Raw genomic sequence first — 20,691 nt, 5'->3', positions numbered from 1 at the left:
CACGAAGAGGATAGCATACCTGGAAAGGACCATTACATGCTGCACTGAAGAATTCACATCTATGGCAAAGTATCGACTTTGAACATTTCCACACTCTGTCCCGACAAATTACAGTGAGATCAGTGTATCTCGGTTCTCGTAAGAGCCTGCAATTTGTAAGCACTAGTTGAGCATAGCAGATAAAGCGTACTTCTTCTGAGCCTCCGCTAGTGTCGCGTCGTGCAACATAACTTGGTTCTTTGTGCAACACGGACTCTCGGGTGTCTGCTCCATGTTATTGTGGACGAACGAAGAATGTGCTTGCTTGAAGTCGTAAACTGGATGACACAAAGAGTTGATGAAGGATGACTTAGACTAGGTTTTGGAGGCGGTATATGTACCTAAGCAGGAGCCGAGGTCTTCACTTGATAACGAAGTGAAGGCAAAGCAGGACGATAGCAGACGATCAATGATCAGAGTCTCACACCACCAGGGCTGTTGACTCGAACGCCACCTGCCCGGTCCTGGTGAGCTGTACCTAGCCTGGCCATTCCTCTTGAAACGACGTGTGAAGAGCAGACGCTGTCCTGCTCTTCCTCGTCCTGTCAATTAACCCTCCACGTGTGGCTTTGGGACGAGAGTCCTGTCTTTTCCTTCGTTGTAGCGCCCTTTGACCATGTCCATATCCAACCCAGTAGGCAAGTAGGGTCTTTATGAATGATGTGCATAGGCGATGTGGTTCGTTGGTCGATCAGTGGCTTCAAGAAGACTCATCAGCAGGACTCGTTGTCGTTCAAGTATCATAGGTAATTGTTATCGACAGTCCAGATAATGGCTTGTACAGCCTCGTCTCGAGCACGCGTCGAAAAAGCAAGAACTCGAAACAAGTTGGCATACGAAGGTAAAGCAGAACCTGAAGGTCAGTGCGCGGTTGGCATGGTCTGCCAGAGTATTGGCAGGTGGGTAAGAAGCTCGAGTCACGTGCAAGGGAGGCACGATCAGGGTAAGTTGAAGTTGCGCCTACCAATTTTCAGAGCGAGTGCAATAAGACAGACATTTGGATGCTTCAGATTGTTTGGGAAACGCTACTCGCCTTAAAATAGCGAGAGCAAATCTTCATTCGTTTTCTTCCCACCATTCAACTGCTGCTGAGGTGGTGGTGGTTGATGATTAGCACTGAGATCCATGCCTGCAAAGCCATTCATAATATCACTGTCTGACATGCCTCCAAAGCCTGAAGAACTTGCAACAGTGTTACCGTTTGTATTGCCGCCGAATACACCCATAAGATCATCCATGTTATTCTGAGGAGGAGCGGGTGCGCCTACAGCTGGTGATGCCACTCTCTGAGGTGTGCCTGCCAATCCTTCGAGGCCAGTCATGCCGTTTGGTGGCTTCTCCGTTGAAGAGGCAGGTGCTGCACCGTCAAAATCAATGTCCAGCAAATTTTCGGCATTAGCTTGAGGAGCGGCTGGCTTGCCTTGAGCAGCAGCAGCAACGGCTGCAGCCGCGATTGGAGCCTCCTTCGCATTCTGTATCTGTTCGTCAATGGCTGCTTGTTGAAGTGCTTCGGCACCATAACGTCCTTGACCAACGAACTGCTCTGGTGGCTTGTGGTATACGGAAGCTAGTGTCGATAGCTCTCCCAGCAGCCTTTCAAGTAATGCCGGAGGTAGTGATTTTATGGTTGTGGTGATTGGAGGTTTCTCTGATAGGATAATGTTTTTCGGTGCGTTCTGATCTGTTGTGTTTGAGAGCAGTCGCCAATAGACAAAGGCTCTGTCTCTGATATCTGGGTTGTCGCAATCTGCTGTTGCCGCCTGCAGCACTTTCTGCACTAGACCTTGTGCTGCTTGGGGCTTTTTCAGGAACAATTTAACCACAGCGGTCAATATCTGTAGTTGCGTTTGCGAGAACTCCTCGGCAAAACCATCCACAAAACCTGCCAGGATATTGCCAGCGTTACTTATTTTGTCGGCATATTCTCCCACGATCCAGATCAGTGATGCTCGGGCATTCGGCTCGTCGAGGTCATCTATGCACTTGCATAGTGTTGGTATTATTCCTTCATAGCCAGGATATTTCCGGAAGATGTCCTTGATAACCACGATGACTTCCTGAACCACATAATTGACCTTGGTATTAATCAGGTCAAGTAAAGCGTTGACGCAACGTTCGCTCGCACTCTCGATCTTGATAGCGACCTGCCCTATCGCTCTTACACCTCTTCTAACGAAATCCATGTCGACCTCAAGCGCATACTCTTTCAGTTCTGCCAGTAGCTGATCGACATTGGACTCATTGGCAATCCGTACCATGATCTCGAGCTTCTGAAACTTGACGTATGGTGGATCATTGTATTTGCAAAAGAAGACCCTCAGCTCTTTGCTTAGGATCTCAGGTTGTTTCTGAAGGAGCAGATCAATGTTTCTCAACGCCACATACTGTACTTCAGGGGCGGACGAGACCAGTGTGACCAGTGGTGGTGCCATTTTCTTCAGGTATGACTTCGACAGTTCTGGACCAATATATCTCATGTGTAGGAACACTGTCTTTACTGCCGCAAGCACCACACTGGAGTTGACATGCTGGAATTGTGGGACGACTCTTTCGCATATGTGCTCGGCCTCCTTCACATCTGTGTTCTTGTAGTCGGCCAGTACCGTTAAAATTGTGACTCGGCCCCACTCCGTACACTCGTTCAGAGCCATGAGCATTTTCTTCAGGGTGTTCGAAGTGATCTGGAGAGCATTCGTTTCTGGAGCCGACTCGTTGATTTCCGCCAGCGCCTGTACGGAGTTTGCAACGACCATAGGGTTCGGATCTCCAATCAATTCCTGTAACCTTTCCAGAAACCCATTTTCCAGACACATCGAGGGATTGAGATCAAACAGTTTCGCAACACATATGGCTGCCGTTTTTCGAACGTAAGGCGACTCGTCTGCAAGGGTTTTCCGTAGTGGCTCCTCCATATAGTCTATCATCTTGTCTACTCGGATGCAGCCCATCGTCCGTATTGCTAGGGCACGTATAAGAGGATTCGGGTCTTCTGAGTCTTGTACGAACGTGTTGACGGCGAGAATACACAGATCTGGATGTGATTTGGCATAGTTCCTACGAGCATCAGCATAAGCCTCCCCACCATTACTTCTTCAGAGCGTACATCAGGTAAAGATAAACCAGCTTCTTCTGGTCCAGATCGCTGGTCGCGATATTCTTGAGGACGTCAGGAAATAGCTGAGATACATCCTTCCCCAGGGTCATGGCCATGATAGTCTTTTGGATCGCTTCTTTTCTTTCGTAGGCATATTGCGATCTGACACCACTCGTCAGTATTGTGAGTGAGCTGTATATTGGACACGTCCTACACTAGACCTGCTCTCAACTCGAATGTTTCTCCTTTGCGAGGAGGCGCAATGGCGCTCTGGACCGTAGTCCTCATGCGATTCAGAGCCATGGTTGTGGGTGTAGTTCCAGGCTCGGAAATGTATTTAAATGTTTCACGAGAAGGTCAGTGGGTTGAGATCATATTCGCGGGATGAGTCTAGGCTCGTCAATCCAAGTACAGTCCTCTGTCAGGCACCGCTGTTTGTAGAAGGACGTGGTTGTTCAGAGGGAGTACAGCGTCCTTTGTACATCTCACCAAGAAAAGCACGTGCACTCACGGGTCCAAAAGTTAACCGTACCGAAGCTGCAGTACTATACTGCCACACTGCGATCTCTTCCAGTCTTACTACTCGAGGTACAATCTTTTAGTTGTCCAACGTGATAGTATTGTTTCATTTGCTAAGCACTGCTTACATGCATGGTGTTGATGTTCAAACACGGCCGCTGCTCACTCACTGCAGTAGACATAGGAAGCACATGCAGCCAGCAACGTCTAATGCTATAGAATATCACTAAGACTAGCGACTGTATTACCCATCTGGCTGTATGGCCTCCCCCAAGCTCAACGATATGGCCAGCACTGTACATCAGTTTGGCTCCCACCAACTTGATGGTAGGACCAGGAAGTATCAAGCACGCTCCTTGAGGAATGCTGTCTTGGTCTCTCATGTCCTAGTAATGCTCGGAAGGTCTTGGATTGCTCGGAGTCAGCATATATTCCAATCGTTCTGACTCTCAAGAAGACGATCCAGATGCATGTGATGGGTGTAGTTTGGCACCTATCTCTGGGGCACAACTCCTGCTCGATGCTGACTTCACCGCAGCGAAGTATTTTCTCGTTGTGTTCTTCCCCAAGATCGTTACAGTGGTCTTGCAGTCGTGCTGGGATGTTACACACGGGCGTATGAAAGCAATGGAGCCGTTCTATGCTTTGAACTCCAGGAAGGGTGTTACAGCCGAGCAACTCTTTCTCGGTTCGCTGCAACTAAAAGGCGGATCACTTGTTCTTCGACTCACAACAGCAGTCTACATTGCTTTCGCCTTGCTGGTGACAATAACCTCCGAAACTTTCGTGGTTGTGCCTACAGACACATGTTCAAGCGATCTTGGTCCAGCTCAGCCTTGTAATCCGGGCTTGAAAATCAAACATGGAGTGGCTGGTGTAGTCATGGCACTGTCAACGGTAATCGCAGCCACGATCTGCATCATCACAACGATGAATCACTACCGTGACAAGCATAATCAAATCTTACAGGATCCATCATCGATATTATCGGTGACGAACATAATTCGTGGCTCAGAGTAAGCCTTCCTAGACTGCCTGTGGTGTATGGATCCAGCAGCTTCCGAAAAAGATATTTGTCGAGCCCTCAACGGGACAACATATCGACTCGGTTATTGCCAGCTTCCCTCTGGTCAAAGCAAGTTTGGCATCTATGGCAGGACAACTCCAGACACTAGCCAGATCCCAACCAACCCTGCAGCAGGATATCATCCTATCCGCAATCCTGCTTCACTATCAGTTACGTCGCGTAGGCCATCCTCATTACTATCGAAACGCCAATTTGATAACTTCGCACCTTGCCTCTTCCTCATTTCAGCAGTCGTTCTCTTCGTTTTGATTCTTACCCACCGTCTCATTGGCCAATCGTCATCATCGTTCAATGCCTTCATGAACAGCGCTACGTTTGGCCCACGCATCGTCCTCTCCGGTCTCGCAGTTCTCGTTAGCCTTGGTGTCAAGCGGGTCGAATCTCACGCATGTATCGCGGAGGTATGGTACCAGATGGCACGCCGTCCACAGACGGCTACCCGGAGTGTTTTACGCGGAGTTGCCGCTTCACCATGGAGCGCTCTTGTCTCTAGCATGCGGCGAAATCGCTGGGACTGGTTTACTGGCTCCCTGGCAATTACCGCGGTACTGAACGATGTCCTGCTGATTACGGTAGCCGGGGTCCCATTTGGAACGACGCAGACGGCTGGAAGTTATGAGGCTTGTACATTTGCGAGTTTGGCAATACTGGCTTTGACGGGAGGAATGTTGGCTGTAGTGATGGTAAGGATGGCCAAAAACCCTATTTTGCCACGGATACCGGATACTTTTGGAAACACGATGACGTATATATGTGGTGGAAACTTATTACGATCGAACGCCGGGAACGGATTCGAAGACAATATCGCGCACGGGGTGAGCCAGAGGAGCGAGTGGAGGCATACAGGCAACGTGAGATATGTATTTGAGAAAACGAGCGATCTGAACGGCGTGCCAAGATGGTGCGTCAACATGAAACGTTTGGTGGGAAATGATGCAGAAGCGATTATGCTTACTGATGCTTCTGAGGGAATAATGCTCCCATCGATGTCAGAAGGTGAGGCTGGATCCAACGTTCACATAGAAACCGCACTGAGAGCTACCAACTATTAGCCAGCCCTGGTAGTATGGCATGATGTCGATATACTAGCCTGGTATTACTCGTAATGTACGAACGTGCACAAACTACTAGTCAGTCGTACTAGTAGGACAAGGAACGGAGGGACGCGCAAGGGTGGAAGGTGAGCGCGATGGAGATTTGCGGCATCTCGTCCTGCCAAGACCAGGTCGTCTTCCGCCGTTCTTGAGACCTCCAGGCCTCAAAGGAGCACCACGACAGGCATATGCTCTGATTACAATCAAGGCCGTCAACGTGGCACTGATAGACTACATTCGTCTGAGTTTACAAGTTACACAATCTCTTATGCTTTAAGAAGCACTACCAGACCGCACAAAAGGATGGCTCTACCAAACCTCCGCCGACTATTCGTTGAAGCTCGAACGGAAGCAGAAGAAAACGAGTATTCTCGAAATGCTGTAAGCTCGACATTGTGATCGTTATTATTGACACAACCGCTGATGAGGCTCTGTAGTTCTACAATCTGGTACTTTTTATATCTTCCGTGGCCATTTTCAGCTTGGTTGCTCAAAGGATGAGCACGTCACCCACGTCAATTGCTATCAGATGAGGTAACAACGGTTGCTGAACCGTAATTACACCGCACAACTTTTGGGGTTTGCAAAGTCGGCAGATCGATCAGATACGACACCAACCACGGCATTGTCCTTGAGATCGAAGATGATCAATCAGTCTCCTCACCATCCGAGCTCAAGAAGGCATAATTCTGGGCACCTCTCACCACCCGCCTCTTCGGCCGATCATCAGTAGCGTCATCCTCATCATCGCTTGCCTTGCCCCATCTCTCGTTGCCTTCCTGCACGGCCTCGATGTCCGCTGCCAACTCCCTTGCCTCTTTAATCTGTGCAGCTTTTTCATTAGAAAATCTGCCAGTCATACCGACATCTGACAGCATCTCTTTCAAGTGTGAAATCTTAGCCTTGGGAGTTTCGTAAGGCTTGAGCTCTTTGCCCCAAACTTTGCGGACACCGCACTTGACAAGCCAGCCCTGAAGACGCTTGATCTCTTCGGCATTAGGGTCGGGTTCAGCAGTAGACTTCGATTTGGAGGGTTTGGTAGACTTGGCCGCTGCTTTACCTTCACCGTTCTTCGCCTTCGATTTTCGTTTAGGCGCAGCTGGCTCGTCGATCACAGAGGAGAGCTCGCTGGACGTGTCGTCGTTAGTGGCCTTCTTTCGAGGTTGTACCTCCTTTTCAGGATCCTCAGCTGGCGACAAAGCATCAGAAGATTCAGGTGAGGCCTGTTTCTTCTTAGCCCTAGCCTGTGTCTGCTTCGGTGGCTTTGGTTTCGAAACTTTAGCGGAAGATATCGAGCTTTTCTTTTGGGTCTTCTTCTTTGGTTTTACATCCTCTTCCTCACTTAGCTCCTCGTCACTTTCTGGTGGCTCACTCAAAGCAGTAGACTCTTCTTCTTCGTCCTCCTGCTGTATACTTGACAACCTGCTCTTCTTCCTCGGCCTAATGTCTGCGGATTCTGAGCTTCTCTTTAGAACCTGCTTCTGTTCCTTTCCTTCCGCCTTTTGTTCTTGTTTCTGCTCGTCTTGCTGAGCACTACTCTGCTCAAACTGATCTTGAACGATATTCTTGCTCCGCGACTTCCATTTGTCATCCTTGAAGAAATCTTCGTCTAATTCGAGCTCGTCGCGTGCTGCTCCCCTTATGATGTTGACTGTTGGTGGGTCATCGGTGGGATTCTTGTACCATGCACGAACGGCATCGCGAAGACTAGTCTCGATTTCCTTGTCTGTTGGCATGCTTGGGCTTGTGCAATGTCACCCTTCTTGATATATCTGCTTCCAAAGACCTGATAAATAGCTTCAGGACTTGAGTATCGAGGCTGCTATGCTTCATACAGTGCAAGCAGTTGCACCCTCCAGCTTTAGCAAGCTCTCAACTCAGTACAGCGCGTCGAACAGCGGAAGTGGAAACGTGAGCACGCGCCTTCCCCGCGTACTTTTGCACGTCGATCTTGCTCGGCTGGCGGCGGACTAGTTCGTCCGAGAATCCAAATATGTAAGCTCGCCGCTTGGCAATGTTGATTCTGCAAATGCGAACGGGGTGTAGTGGTCTACTAGTAGTAGTGAAGAGATAGTCGCCCGATAGTGATGAAGATGCCGGGCCTGTTGGAGGATGCAAATACCTCGAGCGAAGACAAGAAGCAGTCATCTATCGGTATAGGCGCAGGTAGCGCAGGAACAACTACACTTCCCGGCGGCATCGTGTTAGACAAGGATGGGAAACCGTATGTAACAAGACTTTCAGGACTGAGCAACAGCAATCACTAATGAGACCATCGCAGCTGCCGGACATGCACATCCTCAGCAGCATGGAAATCCATGATGTCCTCTTCATTCGCTAAGAAATCCTCCTCAGCCATACCGAATACCTCGTCTGCACAAATCCAGCCTCATGCGCAAGAACCGACCACACCCTCGTTACCTCCATTAAATGCATCTCAATCCCCACCAACGACTTTAGAAGATGGCTGCCCGCCAGATGTTGAAGAACTAGGTCGCGCATCTTGGACGTTATTACACGCATTGACAGCTACATACCCTCCAAAGCCAACGCCCGCGCATCAAGCAAAGACCTCTACTTTCATAGAAATGTTCAGTCAGTTGTATCCGTGCTGGCATTGCGCTGAAGATTTCCGGACATGGATAGCAAGGCCTGAGAATGATCCTACGGAAGCATTAAAGACACAAGATGGGTTTGGGCGATGGATGTGTAAGGCGCATAACGATGTTAATAAGAAACTAGGCAAGAAAGAGTTTGATTGTAATTTTTGGAAGGAGCGATGGAAGGATGGATACGGGGATGGGAGGTGTGACTAAAAAGAAGTTAATGACGAATGCTGGAAGCAACTGTAAACCACGGTATAGACTCAACTCTTTCAAATTAGAATGTAAGATCATTGTACAGTAAGCAGAGCAAATTCACCATCCTAGTCTCAAATTTTGATACCAATGAGCATGTTGTCAAGATATCTCACAGAAGCACGACCTCAAACCTGACTGCCCATAAATTCTCAAAGCTTTCCGAAATATCAAGATAACCGTTCCTTCAATACAAACACTTGCTAAACCACGTCCCTCCCGAATGAGTGACCACTCTGATCAACACCCCTACACCAACGTATCCGGACGCTTTCTAAGATAGAAAGATGCTGCCAAGTGCCCTTTTCCACTATGTAACGTCGCTGAACTCAGAAACTGTCGATAATGCTGAGTTGCTGAGCATGCGAGTATGTAGTGATCTGCAGAAGCGACCACCACGTAGGAGTGCAAGCCGCTCCTCTCATGTGGTTGATGCGCGATTCTCAGCCGTTGCAGGGCCAATGAATTTGGTGACAAGGAGCTCCAGACTCGCTTTCCCGTCGCTGAACTTCTTCAGCGTTGCCTGATCAGGAATCGGAATTTCCGTCCAGGTAGTAGTTTTGTACACATCATGAAGGACGGGCGGCCCAGATGGTTGTGCTATGACTTCTTGACGAATAAGTGTGTCGACTTTAGATGGGTAGGTAACGTCTTTGGGCACAAAGCAGAGCTCCGTGTAGTAGGCAGACCCGGAGTCCATCAAATAAATCTTGCCTTTTGCCAACTTCTCTGATGCGCATAGTATAGCGAGAACCTTCTCATCAGCCCGGAGTCCTGTTAGTGTGGGCTCATAGAAGCCATACCAAGGTTCCGTAATCGTCAGTTGTTGGACATTCTGCATACGGGCATGCAATACGTCAACGAACTCAACGGCAAACTTGTCTGGTCTTCTTCTGCTCATATTGGGTCCGATCTGGACATCTGAGAGAATGCTCGCATGGTACGGTCCGATCTTGTCCAGAAACTTGTTCATGGCAATCGGACTACGGAACGAGAAGGCTTGATGTTTGTAGAAAAATTCTTGGACTTCGATGCGCATCAATCGGCAGACGTGAAGCAATGCAATCGTCTGCTCATCGACTTCTTTAGCCACGTCATATTGTGAATAGATACCAATCACACCAGTGCAATTGATCAGGTTTTCGTAAATCATGAAGCGAATCTCACGAGCAAGCGTGAGAAGTGTAAGTGGCTCGTCCATGACTCGTGAGGAAGGTTGATTGTAGAAGACAATTTCTGGTGAATGCCCTCGGATGCCTGGTTGCAGATTTAATTTGGTTGCCCAGAAGTGGTCATGCCGGACTGGTTGTAATCGTTGCGCGCGAGAACTAGAAAGAAAGAACGAGCAATCAATCTGAGGTGGATAAGATTCGGGCAAGAGCTCGTCAAATGCCGATAAGTGATACTTGACCATCCTCGACGAATGCACTTTTTCTGATCTGCTGTATATTTTTCTTGTCACTTCGAACGTGAACGAACACGATTGGAGTCGATATCCACTTGCTTTCATTAGATTCAACTTGTCGCATAGGATTTTCTTACTGTGCTGAAACCTCTGTACCACAACCATTCTCGAGAGCCCCGTTTGTTCTTGCTATCCCGAACCGCGCACCTGAAACGCTGCTAGTATTACACCACAACCGCTTCAAAGTCACAGATGCTGCTTTCTCGTCCCGAATGGTCTGCGTCACTTCCTAGCCTGCAACTCGAAAATACACCAACACTATCCTCGGCCAAGATGTGCCGCAACGTTTTCACCAAGTCGGTCCGCTGTGACAAAGAAGGTCACTATGAGCATAAAAAGTTTCCGTGCCAGAGAATGTGGGGCCAGTCGTGGGAGATAACGATCAGATGCAAGAAGCAGCGAGATCTCCAAGACGAGCTTGCCGAAGAGTGCCAGACGTGCAAAAGCGAAGGACCGAAGCCAGTTCTTGAGCCGTGGGGAGAGATGGACCAAAATTATCTGTTCGAAACGACGGATTCGCTCAGTGAACCGACGATAGAACGGTGGGATTGGTCCGACCAAGAGAAAGGGGATACAGACGAGACTGATGTCCTTGTCGACGACGGCCTCGAGCAGTCCCCCGAGAAGCAGCATAGCGAGCACAAAGAAGATTAAGGCGTCCTGAATTAAGTTTGTTGGAAGTGTGGCTCATGGTTCAGACCATAATATGTTCTTATGAGAGAAAGGCTGCATTTTGTCACCAGCCAGACCTGTATCCTTATGATGTATTGTCGGATGAGAACAGAGGCAGCAGCTGCGGAACACAACGATCCCAAAGCTGCATAGTGTCGATAGCATAATATCGTCCTGCACCGGTCAATGGACTGAGAGCTCACACCCTCTCACTGAGCCATATTGCACCTTTGCAGCCATACTGAATGACCTTGGTCAAAGGTTCGTATGGTTGGGCTTCCTTTGCATCATGCTCGACAGCATGGTCTAGGTGTTCTAGCTCTTCATCTCGGATCCTCTTTACATCTTGAATAAGTTCTGCCAACTCTGGATCTAGTTCTTCTCCTCTTTCTTTGAGATCGCTCATCCATTTGAACAGTTCCCTGACCTGACTATTGTAGTGATTACCGATTTCAGTCTCTACAGCTTCGGTGCATGCCATGGCAGCTTCTTTACCCATCATGCCAGTCGTCCAACCCAGCACAGTTGCAGCGGCCTGCCATACCGGATACAAGGCAGTTGGTCGAATGCGATGCTTCGCCAGCAGACCGTTGAAAGTTTTGAAGTGACCCGCTTCCTGGTCGTACATGTGCTTCATCAACGGATGTAGATGCGGATGAGCTTTCACAACTGGGGGCGTTTGGGCTGTGTATATCAAAGTTGCTGCCAGCTCGCCTGCTTGGTTGACTCTGAGAGCACGTTCCAAGAACTTCCGCTGTTCTTCGGTAAGAACTCTCGTCGCTGGTTTCGGTGTTTCTAATGCAGCTTCACCATCATTTGGTACATTCGTCGATGCATATCTGATTCGTGGTAAGGATAATCTTCTGGCTGCTTGCGAGCCAGTTTGTTTCGCGACTACATTGCTGATGGAGTTGCAGCATGCGCGACTTCTAAAAGGGAGTCTATACATCCTGCCTTACACACGGTAACAACAACACAACGATGGCGAGAACTCGACATGACCATCGATTACGTCGATCGAGTCATGTTTAGTAGATGTGGCTAGCCGCCTGAGTCAAGAAATTTTCGAGACGACCGTCCCGGAAGCGTAGCCAACACTAGAACACGTTGCAGGTCCTCTATTAGACGACTACTTAATCACACGTTCTTCCGGCATATTCGCATTGTGTTCGTTTTTCTCTACTGGGCTACCTTTCACCTACGCGGAATCTGTGGCGCAGTCTTTGTTCGGCGTCTTCTGTTAACACTCGACTGAACCACATACGCATCAGCATCTGAGTACTGCTTTACCTTCCACTTCTGCGTCACTTTGCCAGCAGAAATCATTTCACTAGACAGTCCCGTTTGCGCGTCATTGTGGCCTTGTTGTCTTGTTACTTTCATCTCATCACCTGACTCTCACACACAATGGCCGACCTAGATGCAGAGCTGCTTGCTCTGGCAGGTGATGACTCTGAAGGCGAGGGAAGCATTGCTTCTTCCCCACAAAGGAGGTCTTCATCACCTGCAAAAGAGAGTTCTCCACCTCCTCCTACACGAAATTCAGCTGCGCGAGGATCGAGAAAAGGCCGCAAACGAAGAAATTACTCCGACGACGAGGAAGAAGAGTAAGTACTGCTGTTGGACGTGCTAGACCAACTCTGACTGTCTTCAAGTATGTCGGTATCCGAACAATCTGCAGCTATGTCCGAATCGGAGGCTGAGGCCGATTTTGAACCTGAAGAGAAGGCCATGTTCGCCTACGAAAGGCTATACCACAGTGCCGCGGAGAAGGCTGAAATCGAGGCAAAGCCGGAAATAGAAAGAGAAGCCATACTTGCAGAAAGAACTGAACAACTTGAGCACCATGAGCAGAATGCACAGCTGCGTCGCATGCTTCTGTCTCGAGAGAAGGAGGAAGCTAAGAAGTCGGCCAAGAAGCGCAAAGCAAGTAATGCAGATCTAGACGAACAACGCAAAAGCTCTCGACAACGTACTAAAACTGGCGGAAGTAAAGATGCACTTGCCGCCTACAGGAAGCAACGTGAAGATAAGGCTGCTCTAGAAGAGCGTCGCAGGAGTGGAAAGGCTTCGCCACGACGAGATCACCCACGTGATGACTATAGTGACGCAGACGCCGAGGGCGATAGCGACATTGACTACAATTATGGCAGCCGGAAGCGCCAGAAACAAAGTCCTACTCCTCCGAAGGACGATCCACCCGCAGAGCTACAAGACATTCAGCGTATCCGGATTGGCCGCGAAAACTTTGCGCAAGTCTGCTATACTCCCGGCTTTGAGGACGCGATCACAAACTGCTTCGCTCGCGTTTGCCTCGGCCCTGGCCGCAATCCAGGACAAAACGAGTACCGCATCTGCAGCATCAAGGGATTCCAAGAAGGCCGTCCGTATGCCATCGAAGGTCCAAACCACAAGGCTTTTCTCACGAACAAGTACATCATCGCCGCTCATGGGAAAGCAACGAAACCCTGGTCTTTCCTAGAGTGCTCAAACAGTCGTTTCACAGACGACGAATGGAGGAGATACAGACTGACAATGGCCAACGAGGACTGCAACATGCCCACACGAGGTCAGGTCAATGCTAAACTGGAACGAATCGGCAAACTAATCACCCACCGCTTCTCAGACGTCGAAATCTCACAGAAACTCAAACAGCAACAATCCCTACTGGACACAGTCAATCGCACCACTGAACGCAAGGCACTAAAGCAAAAGATCCAGGCCGCAGAAGATGCAGGTGACGACGAACAAATCCGCGACCTCGAAGACCAACTACTGAACCTCGTACCCTTGAAACTAGCCCTGGGCACAACCCTGCAACCCAGTCAAGTTCAGCAACAAAAAGCAAACAACGAAGCCGATCGCCTGGCAGAACTGAACAGGCGCAATCAGCGATTAACAAGTGAAAACATTCAGAAAGCAGCAATGTTGAAGAGACGCGCCTACAAAAAGGTCGAGGTGAACCAGGTTGATAAGGACAGACTGGTACCGCCTAAGCCCAAGGCTCTAGATGACGATCTTTTTGGCAGTGGGAGTGACATATCGAGGGCGGGAACGCCTGTCAATGGAGCTGGCAGCAGGGCTGGCACACCCCTGATGTCTGGCTTGAGTAATGGCACACCGAGAAGTGGAACGCCTTTGTCCATGAGGACCGGTGGTGAGATGAAGAAGGGCTTGCCGGTCATCAAGAAGGGAAAAAGAGATGATCAGGTCTTGCAAGGGTTGGACTTGGGGATTGATATTGACATTTAGAGCACCTGGCGTGTTTGGACTGCATAGTAAAAGTGGTTGCATCTTATAGATATCATTCGCCACAGTTTAGCATGGATCTAAAAACATCTTTGTTGGTTCGGAAAAGTCTCTTGGTTCTTTTTCGATCCTCTTCTTGCCGAGTAAGCAGCCACAAACTGCCTCAACAGCCGTACCACTATTATCTTTATCTACTGCACACCCAAATTCCCCGCAGCCCTCCCCGTACTCGGATTCTTAACATTCCCTCTGACACTATCATCACCACCCAACTCCTCCTGCTTCCTCAGCGCAATATCCTCGGGCCCCTCACCAGCCTCGCCCTGATCGAAATCACCAGCTTTTGTCATTCTCCCGGTTCCTTTTTGGATGTCGCCGCCCTCAGAGGGTGGGATGTCTCTGTTGTTGCCGGCGCCGGAGGTGTGCGAGCCGTATTCGGCGGTGCTGCCGGGGAATTTGTTTGTTACGGATTGGTCGATGCCGGATTCGTCGGCTGAGGAAGAAAGTTAGTATGGGCAATGGAGATAAGGGATGGAGGGGACATACTTGATGTAGAGCCACCTTTTGTGTCCTTGCCACCGAAACCTGTGCCTTCTTGACGGCCGAATTTAAGTCGGTCGCTGTTGAGGTCTTGCTCGGCCTTGGCGGCGATGTCGAGGAGCTCTTCTTTTCTGTCGTCTGACATGTTTGCTGTTTTTTATTTGGTGGAGTTGTGTGGTGAAGTAGTTGCAATGTTTGTTTTGAGTCAAGTCTGTAATGGTGCACACGACAAGGTGGGCTGTCTGCTTTAATATGGTGCCTCGAAAACTTATGTCTATTGTGGTACCTTGCAGAATGACATCAGAGCATGGTTGTTGCTCCTGAAGGAGAACGTCATTACGAAATGTGATGGACCCGCTCACGACACATTGCAAGAGCGATGGGACAAGCTTGCAGAGATGATCAGCCGTATAGTTTGGGAAATCAATAGTTACCGAGAGTCACAACACTGGGTATTCAATGTGCTACACTGGACTGTCTATGGACCTCAAACACCATGAAGAAGTCCCTTGACCTCTATGTCTCCCACAATACACAGGACATTGCATGCAACTCCAAACATGAGACGATGCACGTTGCAAAGCAATGCCAATTTGACCAAAATGTATCATACACCTTCGCTACCCTCACGTATCCACGCTCCCCATTCTTCTAGCAAATGTGCTCGCATACGCGTCCAATTAGTCCCACGGTCTTTTCCACATCGCCAGCACGCTAAATTGTCCTTCATCAGATTCGCGTTCTGATAGTCGACTTGTCTACGAATATCGTCCGGTGGAAGGGGATAGAGCTTGAATTGAACAAAGAAAGGGGTATTGAAGGCTTGATAATGCCGCGCATGATAATCGTGTGTAGAAACCATGTCGCGTGAGATGATGTGAACGTGTAGTTCATGTTGTGAAGGATGTGCATGAATGCCAATTTGAAAGTCCTTGGAAAAATCGCGCTTACCCAGCAACGCCTCGATATGCTGAACGCTCATGCCAGAGTCGAGAAGAGCTTCCTGCATCTTTAACTGGAGTTGGGAAGTCGCTAGCCCAAGGCCTTCCTTAACTTCGACCTTCATCATTGCTAAGAAGTCAGGGTCTTCGAAAGCGTCATGTGGATGTAAGTCTCGATGCGGTTGCCATTTAGGTAGTACAAGCAGATGCACTTGAGCTTTGGGAAACAAATCTGCGATGACAACGCTGTCTTTCGAGACACGAAGGACACGGTCTGGATGTGCTGAAGGGTCTAGTAAATATGGCAGAAGGTTTCGACTTCTTGGCCGCCCGTCGTGCTTGTGTGCCCAACTAGGCTTTGCTAGTATATCTCGGTTTCCTTTGTAGACGTGTAGGTTTGGATCAGAGTTGGAGACACCGTTAGTGGTCATCCTGTAGCGAGAAGCCTGCCGCACAGCGTTGTTCGAGTGTCCCTGGTGTGAGTGTATGAAGCGTACTTTGTATTTGCTTGCGTATTGTGGTTTGCTGAATAAATGGTAACGTCTTGCAAGGGTGGTGCAGCTTCGAGGGCACAAAAAAGCAAGGCGTGGCATGTGGTGGCGGGCAAAAGAGATGCAAGAGTCTTCAAGCATAATGTGCATGTAATTGCTGACGTTTAGAAACCACATTCGCAAGATTTTAGCCCAACTGCCATGCTTGTATCTCGGGTCTACCGTAGCTCAGTCGTAACTCGTCCGAGGTGATATATCCATACTAGTACAATTGTACAAATCCTTGTAGCAACGAACCATGCCATTCTTGCGTACTAATAGACTGTATCGATACCGGAAAGCGATCGCGTTGTCCTGAGCTGATGTAGGCATGTATTGCTGCATTTCGTTGGTCGTGACGCGGAGCCATGTTTGACAACTCCCAATCTGATACATGCCAGTTGATAAAGAGTTTGTTGCCAGTCTCGTCAGGATGTTGGTAGAGAAAACGTCTTAAAAACTGCCTCTGTGCCCGTACATCCTGTTCGTCTGCATGCTGAACCCTATTTTACCCAGTATTCCCTCTGACGAAGACAAAGCGTATAAAAAGCAGGGACTGAGTCTTTGCTCGAACGAAAAGTTTCTATCATGCTTGTCTCCTACACTTCCTGGGACGAGCAGACATTTGTGCTTCCTTGGTCGATAGCACGGCTAGGACCAATTATCTCACGTTGCATAGTATCCTGTGCAAGAGCCGAGTAGTTGTTTGTGAGAGCCGACAATGGCTCAGGTCTTCTTGTTCGTGCGCTTCTCTCCGCCTTTCTTGCCATGCGTGCCCGCAGCCTCAGAATTCTTCTTTCTGCCCTGTCCGATCATCTCGAGATGACCTGCTCGCTCACCCAGCATTCGTTCCGTTTGCGCTGTTAGACCCGATGTGAACTTCTTGTTGATCTTCGCAGCTTTAATCAGGTTGGATTTCTTGGATTTTTGCACGCCCAGGCCTTTCTTCGTTACTCCAGCATTTGTTCGAGATTGTGACTTCGCAGGCACAGCCGCTTTTTTGATTTGTCCTTGCGCCATAGGAAATTTTGCTATAATTGAGTAAACACCTAACACAAAAAGAAATGTGAGAACCCTCAAAGCGCTTGCACCGTCACAAATCAACAATTGTTTAGTGGCTTATAGAAAGGACGAATCGCAAAAGAAGCAGATGCTTAAAAATTACGGGTTTCCACCAAAATCTACTCTGGCTGACCATGATGGCCAACTATGCAACAAGCTCGAACTCGAATTCACGACAACCAATTCAGGTTCGAGGAACATAGCTATCAGGATTGCTGGAACACGACGGTAATGCACGTTTGAAAACCGAGTTGTGCTGAAGCATCAGCAACAATATCAGTGTAATCTCCAGCAGTCAATTGTTGTCAAGAACAGTGCCACGATCGGAGAGCGCCGAGCTGCTATAGGCCAGACGTGCTCACGAACACAATCAAGCTTCATCTGTGTCCTGATAAGAGTCACTGCCCGCGACATAAGAAGGACAACGCAAGTATAACTGCTCTATATTCTTGTCGTTCTTTCATAACAGCACAAAAAGGTTACGTCTACATACTAGTATTGGCAACAATGTCTTCACCCATCACTTGTCACGTTCTTAACACTGTTTCTGGCACACCGGCCTCTAACCTGAAAACTCATCTAAGGCTGCTCAATCCCGGGTCGTCGTCTCTACAGCAAGGATTGCAATTTCATGCCGTCACAAATGAGGATGGTAGAGTAAAAGAGTGGACGCCCTCAGGAGACACCACACTTGCAGCTGCACTCGACCTCTTCAAGGATGGCGAAAGAATACCTTGGAGCATTATCTTTGAAATCGGCCCATGGTACGAAGAAAGAGGCATCGAGAGCTTCTGGCCTGAAGTTGAGATCAAATTCTACGTCAAGAAGGGCGAACGACATTATCATGTTCCATGCCTAGTCGGACCATGGACGTATACCACATACCGTGGCTCATGAACGAATTGCCAGCATATTGATTTCCATTCAACACAACAGTACAGCTCCTTTTCGGACTCTTACATCCCAACACTTTTGTTCCGACCTGCTTTTACCATAAAACCCATCTCTTTCAGTCACGAGGAAAGCCAGTACAGCCTGAGTCGGGTTCGTCGCTCGACAAGCAAGTTTTGCGCAACATTGTTGTGCTTCCAGAGCGACTTACCAGGACCAGTCGCAAGTCGAGCAGACCACCGATGACGATCTAAGTAGAGGGTTTGCCGCTTCGGAGAAGAGGCTACATTGTACGCAGCATAGATAAATCCAGTTCAAGCTCTCTCGTCACCTGGCGTCGTGATACATCGGCCTCCGATAATGTTGTTGGGCACGTCTCCCTGGTACCACCACTATGCTGTGTATGTCGGGATCCAGTTCTTCAGAATCACTGCCACTTCGTTTTGTCTTCATGCGGATCGTCTGTTGGCGCTCGTACTCTTTCGACTGTCGTTTCAGGTCTTCTATTTGTTCCTGACTGCAGATGAGCTTATGTCCAGAGGCTTGTCCTAGGAATCATGCCTTTGTCAATGGTGAGCCACATATCAGATATCCTTCTCGACCCTTCGAGAATTGTCAGAACATGTCGAAGCTTTGTCATACTTTGAGTTGTACCTGAAAGGAATATGGCCGTACTGTTGCTGATGGGCCCAGGAAGTATTGTATTTGCCGCAGAACAATCTGTCTAGAAAGTTCGTATCCGGGTAAGAAATACTCCTGCACGGGAATGGAAGTGTTTGTCATGTCGGACTTGGTCAGATCTGGTCAATGTCGGGCAGTTGAAGACAGCAGTACAGAGCAGACGCCATCACTGTCGGTGAGCGCAAACACTAGACTTCTATATACTCATCTCGTGACGATGGTCCAACTCCTGGTGCGACGCCCATCGGATGCATCATGCTACTATCGCCGTGGTATCAGTGTCTAATTCAAAGTTTTTAGGGTTGAGATCTACCCATTCTCAGCCTGCTTTTCGTCTGATTCGCTGCCTTAAATAAAGCGTGTCTAGTTTAGGTCCAATAAACACCCGAGAGTCGAGACCTTGCACTTCCGCCTCACTTTCATCCAACCACCCACTGCCTAAGATATGTTTCTTTTCTTTGGTAAGGCAAGGCGTATACATTGTCTCGTTCTGAAAGTGGACGAAAAAAGTATGTCATTGTGCATAACACATGACTGACGATTAGAGATGTTCTTACCTCCTTCAAACCCATGTTACAGTAATGGCAGACAGAACACTCAATAGATCTAATACTGCTGAGGACGAAATTGAGCACACAACAGAGAAGATGTCTCGCAACCCTCCACAGCCCTTTGCAACAAGGACCTAATTTAGCCTGTCGCGCTTGGCATCTGCCACCTGGTAGGCAAAAAAATGCATGGGTTCATTATCACTACATATTAAACGGATGTATATTCGACCACGTCTAGGGTCATATATTCTTGAGCATTCTTGAGCATTGCTTCGGATGGAGTATCGTGTTGCTCTCAGACGTGATAAAGTTATCGAGTCCAGGAACGTGGCTTGTACTGCCTCTATAGAACAAAAGCAGGCGTTACACGTTCTATCGACGACCTTCACCAGCAGAGCCACAATATCGACTGGCATGTATGACACTCCCGCGTGCTGGAGATGAACAAAACAACCATAATTTTTGTTCTTGCATCACGTAAACTGGACTGCTGATCCTTAGAAGCGAGGCGGGATCGACACAAACTCGGCAAATCCTCTCAGTGTAGAGAGATGCTCACAACTACTTGAATATTGAAGCCGATGCAAGAGCTGATATTACAGAAAGACGGAACTCTCAGGCAAGGTCGTTGCTGATCCTTGAACCTTACACGTTTCATACTTCGCAACAAATGAACTAACACAACAAAGGTACTGCTAACAGACCAGATCCTTTGGCACGATCGTTCACCGACATATTTCTGACAAGCGAGCATGAGGCGTACGAGCATACAGGATCCGAAAACCAATGTCCCAGTCTGGTCTTCACGAAGCTGTTCGTATCCATTGTTTCGTTACAGCCAGTTTCTGAGCAGCATGAGTACCGCGAGCACCTCGCGAAGAAGCTGAACGCGCGAGCAGACTTCGAATCAGCTACTAGTACCGTTTCCACATTCGAACAATCACGGGATCTTGAATTGCTGCACAAGAGCTGTCGTGTCAATTGAGCTTTCCGGTTGAGTGGTTTGGCCACCGCCACGTCGACTTTCGTGTCGAGATGACACTGGCATACTCCACAACGTGACCTTTGATAGCCGCCTCACACTCGGGCCTTGAGCGCATCAACTCGAACAAGCGTGTCGCAGTAGCTTTGCGCTGTTTGACCTCCCTGATCAAACCACCCCTCGCCGAGCTCGCTCGTACCATAAACCTAATGCTACGATAAACCACATCAAAGTCGTGCAGCTTCACTTCCATAGGACTCACAAGCATGGTTGCACGTCACGCATCATTACGTATGCTTGGCAAGTCAGTGAACGTCTATTGGAGCGCATCTTCCTGATTGACCTGACGAAGCTGGTACGAAAGCACTCTCGGAAGTACACAATCCAGTGGTAATGGAAAGCTGTGCACCCCAAAGACAGGGTACAGTCCATCAGT

General features: G+C 48.7%; 6 protein-coding genes across 6 annotated transcripts; 1 reads left to right on the top strand and 5 right to left on the bottom strand.

Annotated features, from left to right (window-relative positions):
• Positions 1-1,073: 1,073 nt before the first annotated feature.
• Positions 1,074-3,436, bottom strand: APL2 (beta-adaptin; the record flags this gene model as incomplete). Its single annotated transcript, XM_064894572.1, has 3 exons — positions 1,074-3,093; positions 3,143-3,295; positions 3,348-3,436. 3 exons carry the CDS (start codon positions 3,434-3,436, stop codon positions 1,074-1,076), a joined length of 2,262 nt encoding a protein of 753 aa, XP_064757259.1.
• A 3,044-nt stretch (positions 3,437-6,480) lies between these two features.
• On the bottom strand, positions 6,481-7,569 carry LTR64_000185 (uncharacterized protein; the record flags this gene model as incomplete). Its single annotated transcript, XM_064894571.1, has 1 exon — positions 6,481-7,569. The coding sequence occupies one exon, from the start codon at positions 7,567-7,569 to the stop codon at positions 6,481-6,483; it is 1,089 nt and encodes a 362-aa protein (XP_064757258.1).
• A 1,543-nt stretch (positions 7,570-9,112) lies between these two features.
• Positions 9,113-10,105, bottom strand: LTR64_000184 (uncharacterized protein; the record flags this gene model as incomplete). Its single annotated transcript, XM_064894570.1, has 2 exons — positions 9,113-9,465; positions 9,535-10,105. 2 exons carry the CDS (start codon positions 10,103-10,105, stop codon positions 9,113-9,115), a joined length of 924 nt encoding a protein of 307 aa, XP_064757257.1.
• Positions 10,106-10,414: 309 nt separating this feature from the next.
• On the bottom strand, positions 10,415-11,777 carry COQ7 (ubiquinone biosynthesis monooxygenase Coq7; the record flags this gene model as incomplete). Its single annotated transcript, XM_064894569.1, has 2 exons — positions 10,415-10,816; positions 11,034-11,777. 2 exons carry the CDS (start codon positions 11,775-11,777, stop codon positions 10,415-10,417), a joined length of 1,146 nt encoding a protein of 381 aa, XP_064757256.1.
• Positions 11,778-12,235: 458 nt separating this feature from the next.
• RTF1 (RNA polymerase-associated protein rtf1) lies at positions 12,236-14,080 on the top strand (the record flags this gene model as incomplete). The annotated part of the gene is made up of 2 exons (XM_064894568.1): positions 12,236-12,435; positions 12,484-14,080. 2 exons carry the CDS (start codon positions 12,236-12,238, stop codon positions 14,078-14,080), a joined length of 1,797 nt encoding a protein of 598 aa, XP_064757255.1.
• Positions 14,081-14,268: 188 nt separating this feature from the next.
• Positions 14,269-14,762, bottom strand: LTR64_000181 (uncharacterized protein; the record flags this gene model as incomplete). Its single annotated transcript, XM_064894567.1, has 2 exons — positions 14,269-14,570; positions 14,624-14,762. 2 exons carry the CDS (start codon positions 14,760-14,762, stop codon positions 14,269-14,271), a joined length of 441 nt encoding a protein of 146 aa, XP_064757254.1.
• Positions 14,763-20,691: the final 5,929 nt, after the last annotated feature.

Source organism: Lithohypha guttulata, assembly GCF_036872675.1.
Source record: "Lithohypha guttulata strain CCFEE 5908 chromosome Unknown scaffold_1, whole genome shotgun sequence".
NCBI lineage: Eukaryota > Fungi > Ascomycota > Eurotiomycetes > Chaetothyriales > Trichomeriaceae > Lithohypha > Lithohypha guttulata.
The sequence above is the reverse complement of the archived record's forward strand: the minus strand, read 5'-3'. Positions and strand labels throughout refer to the sequence as shown.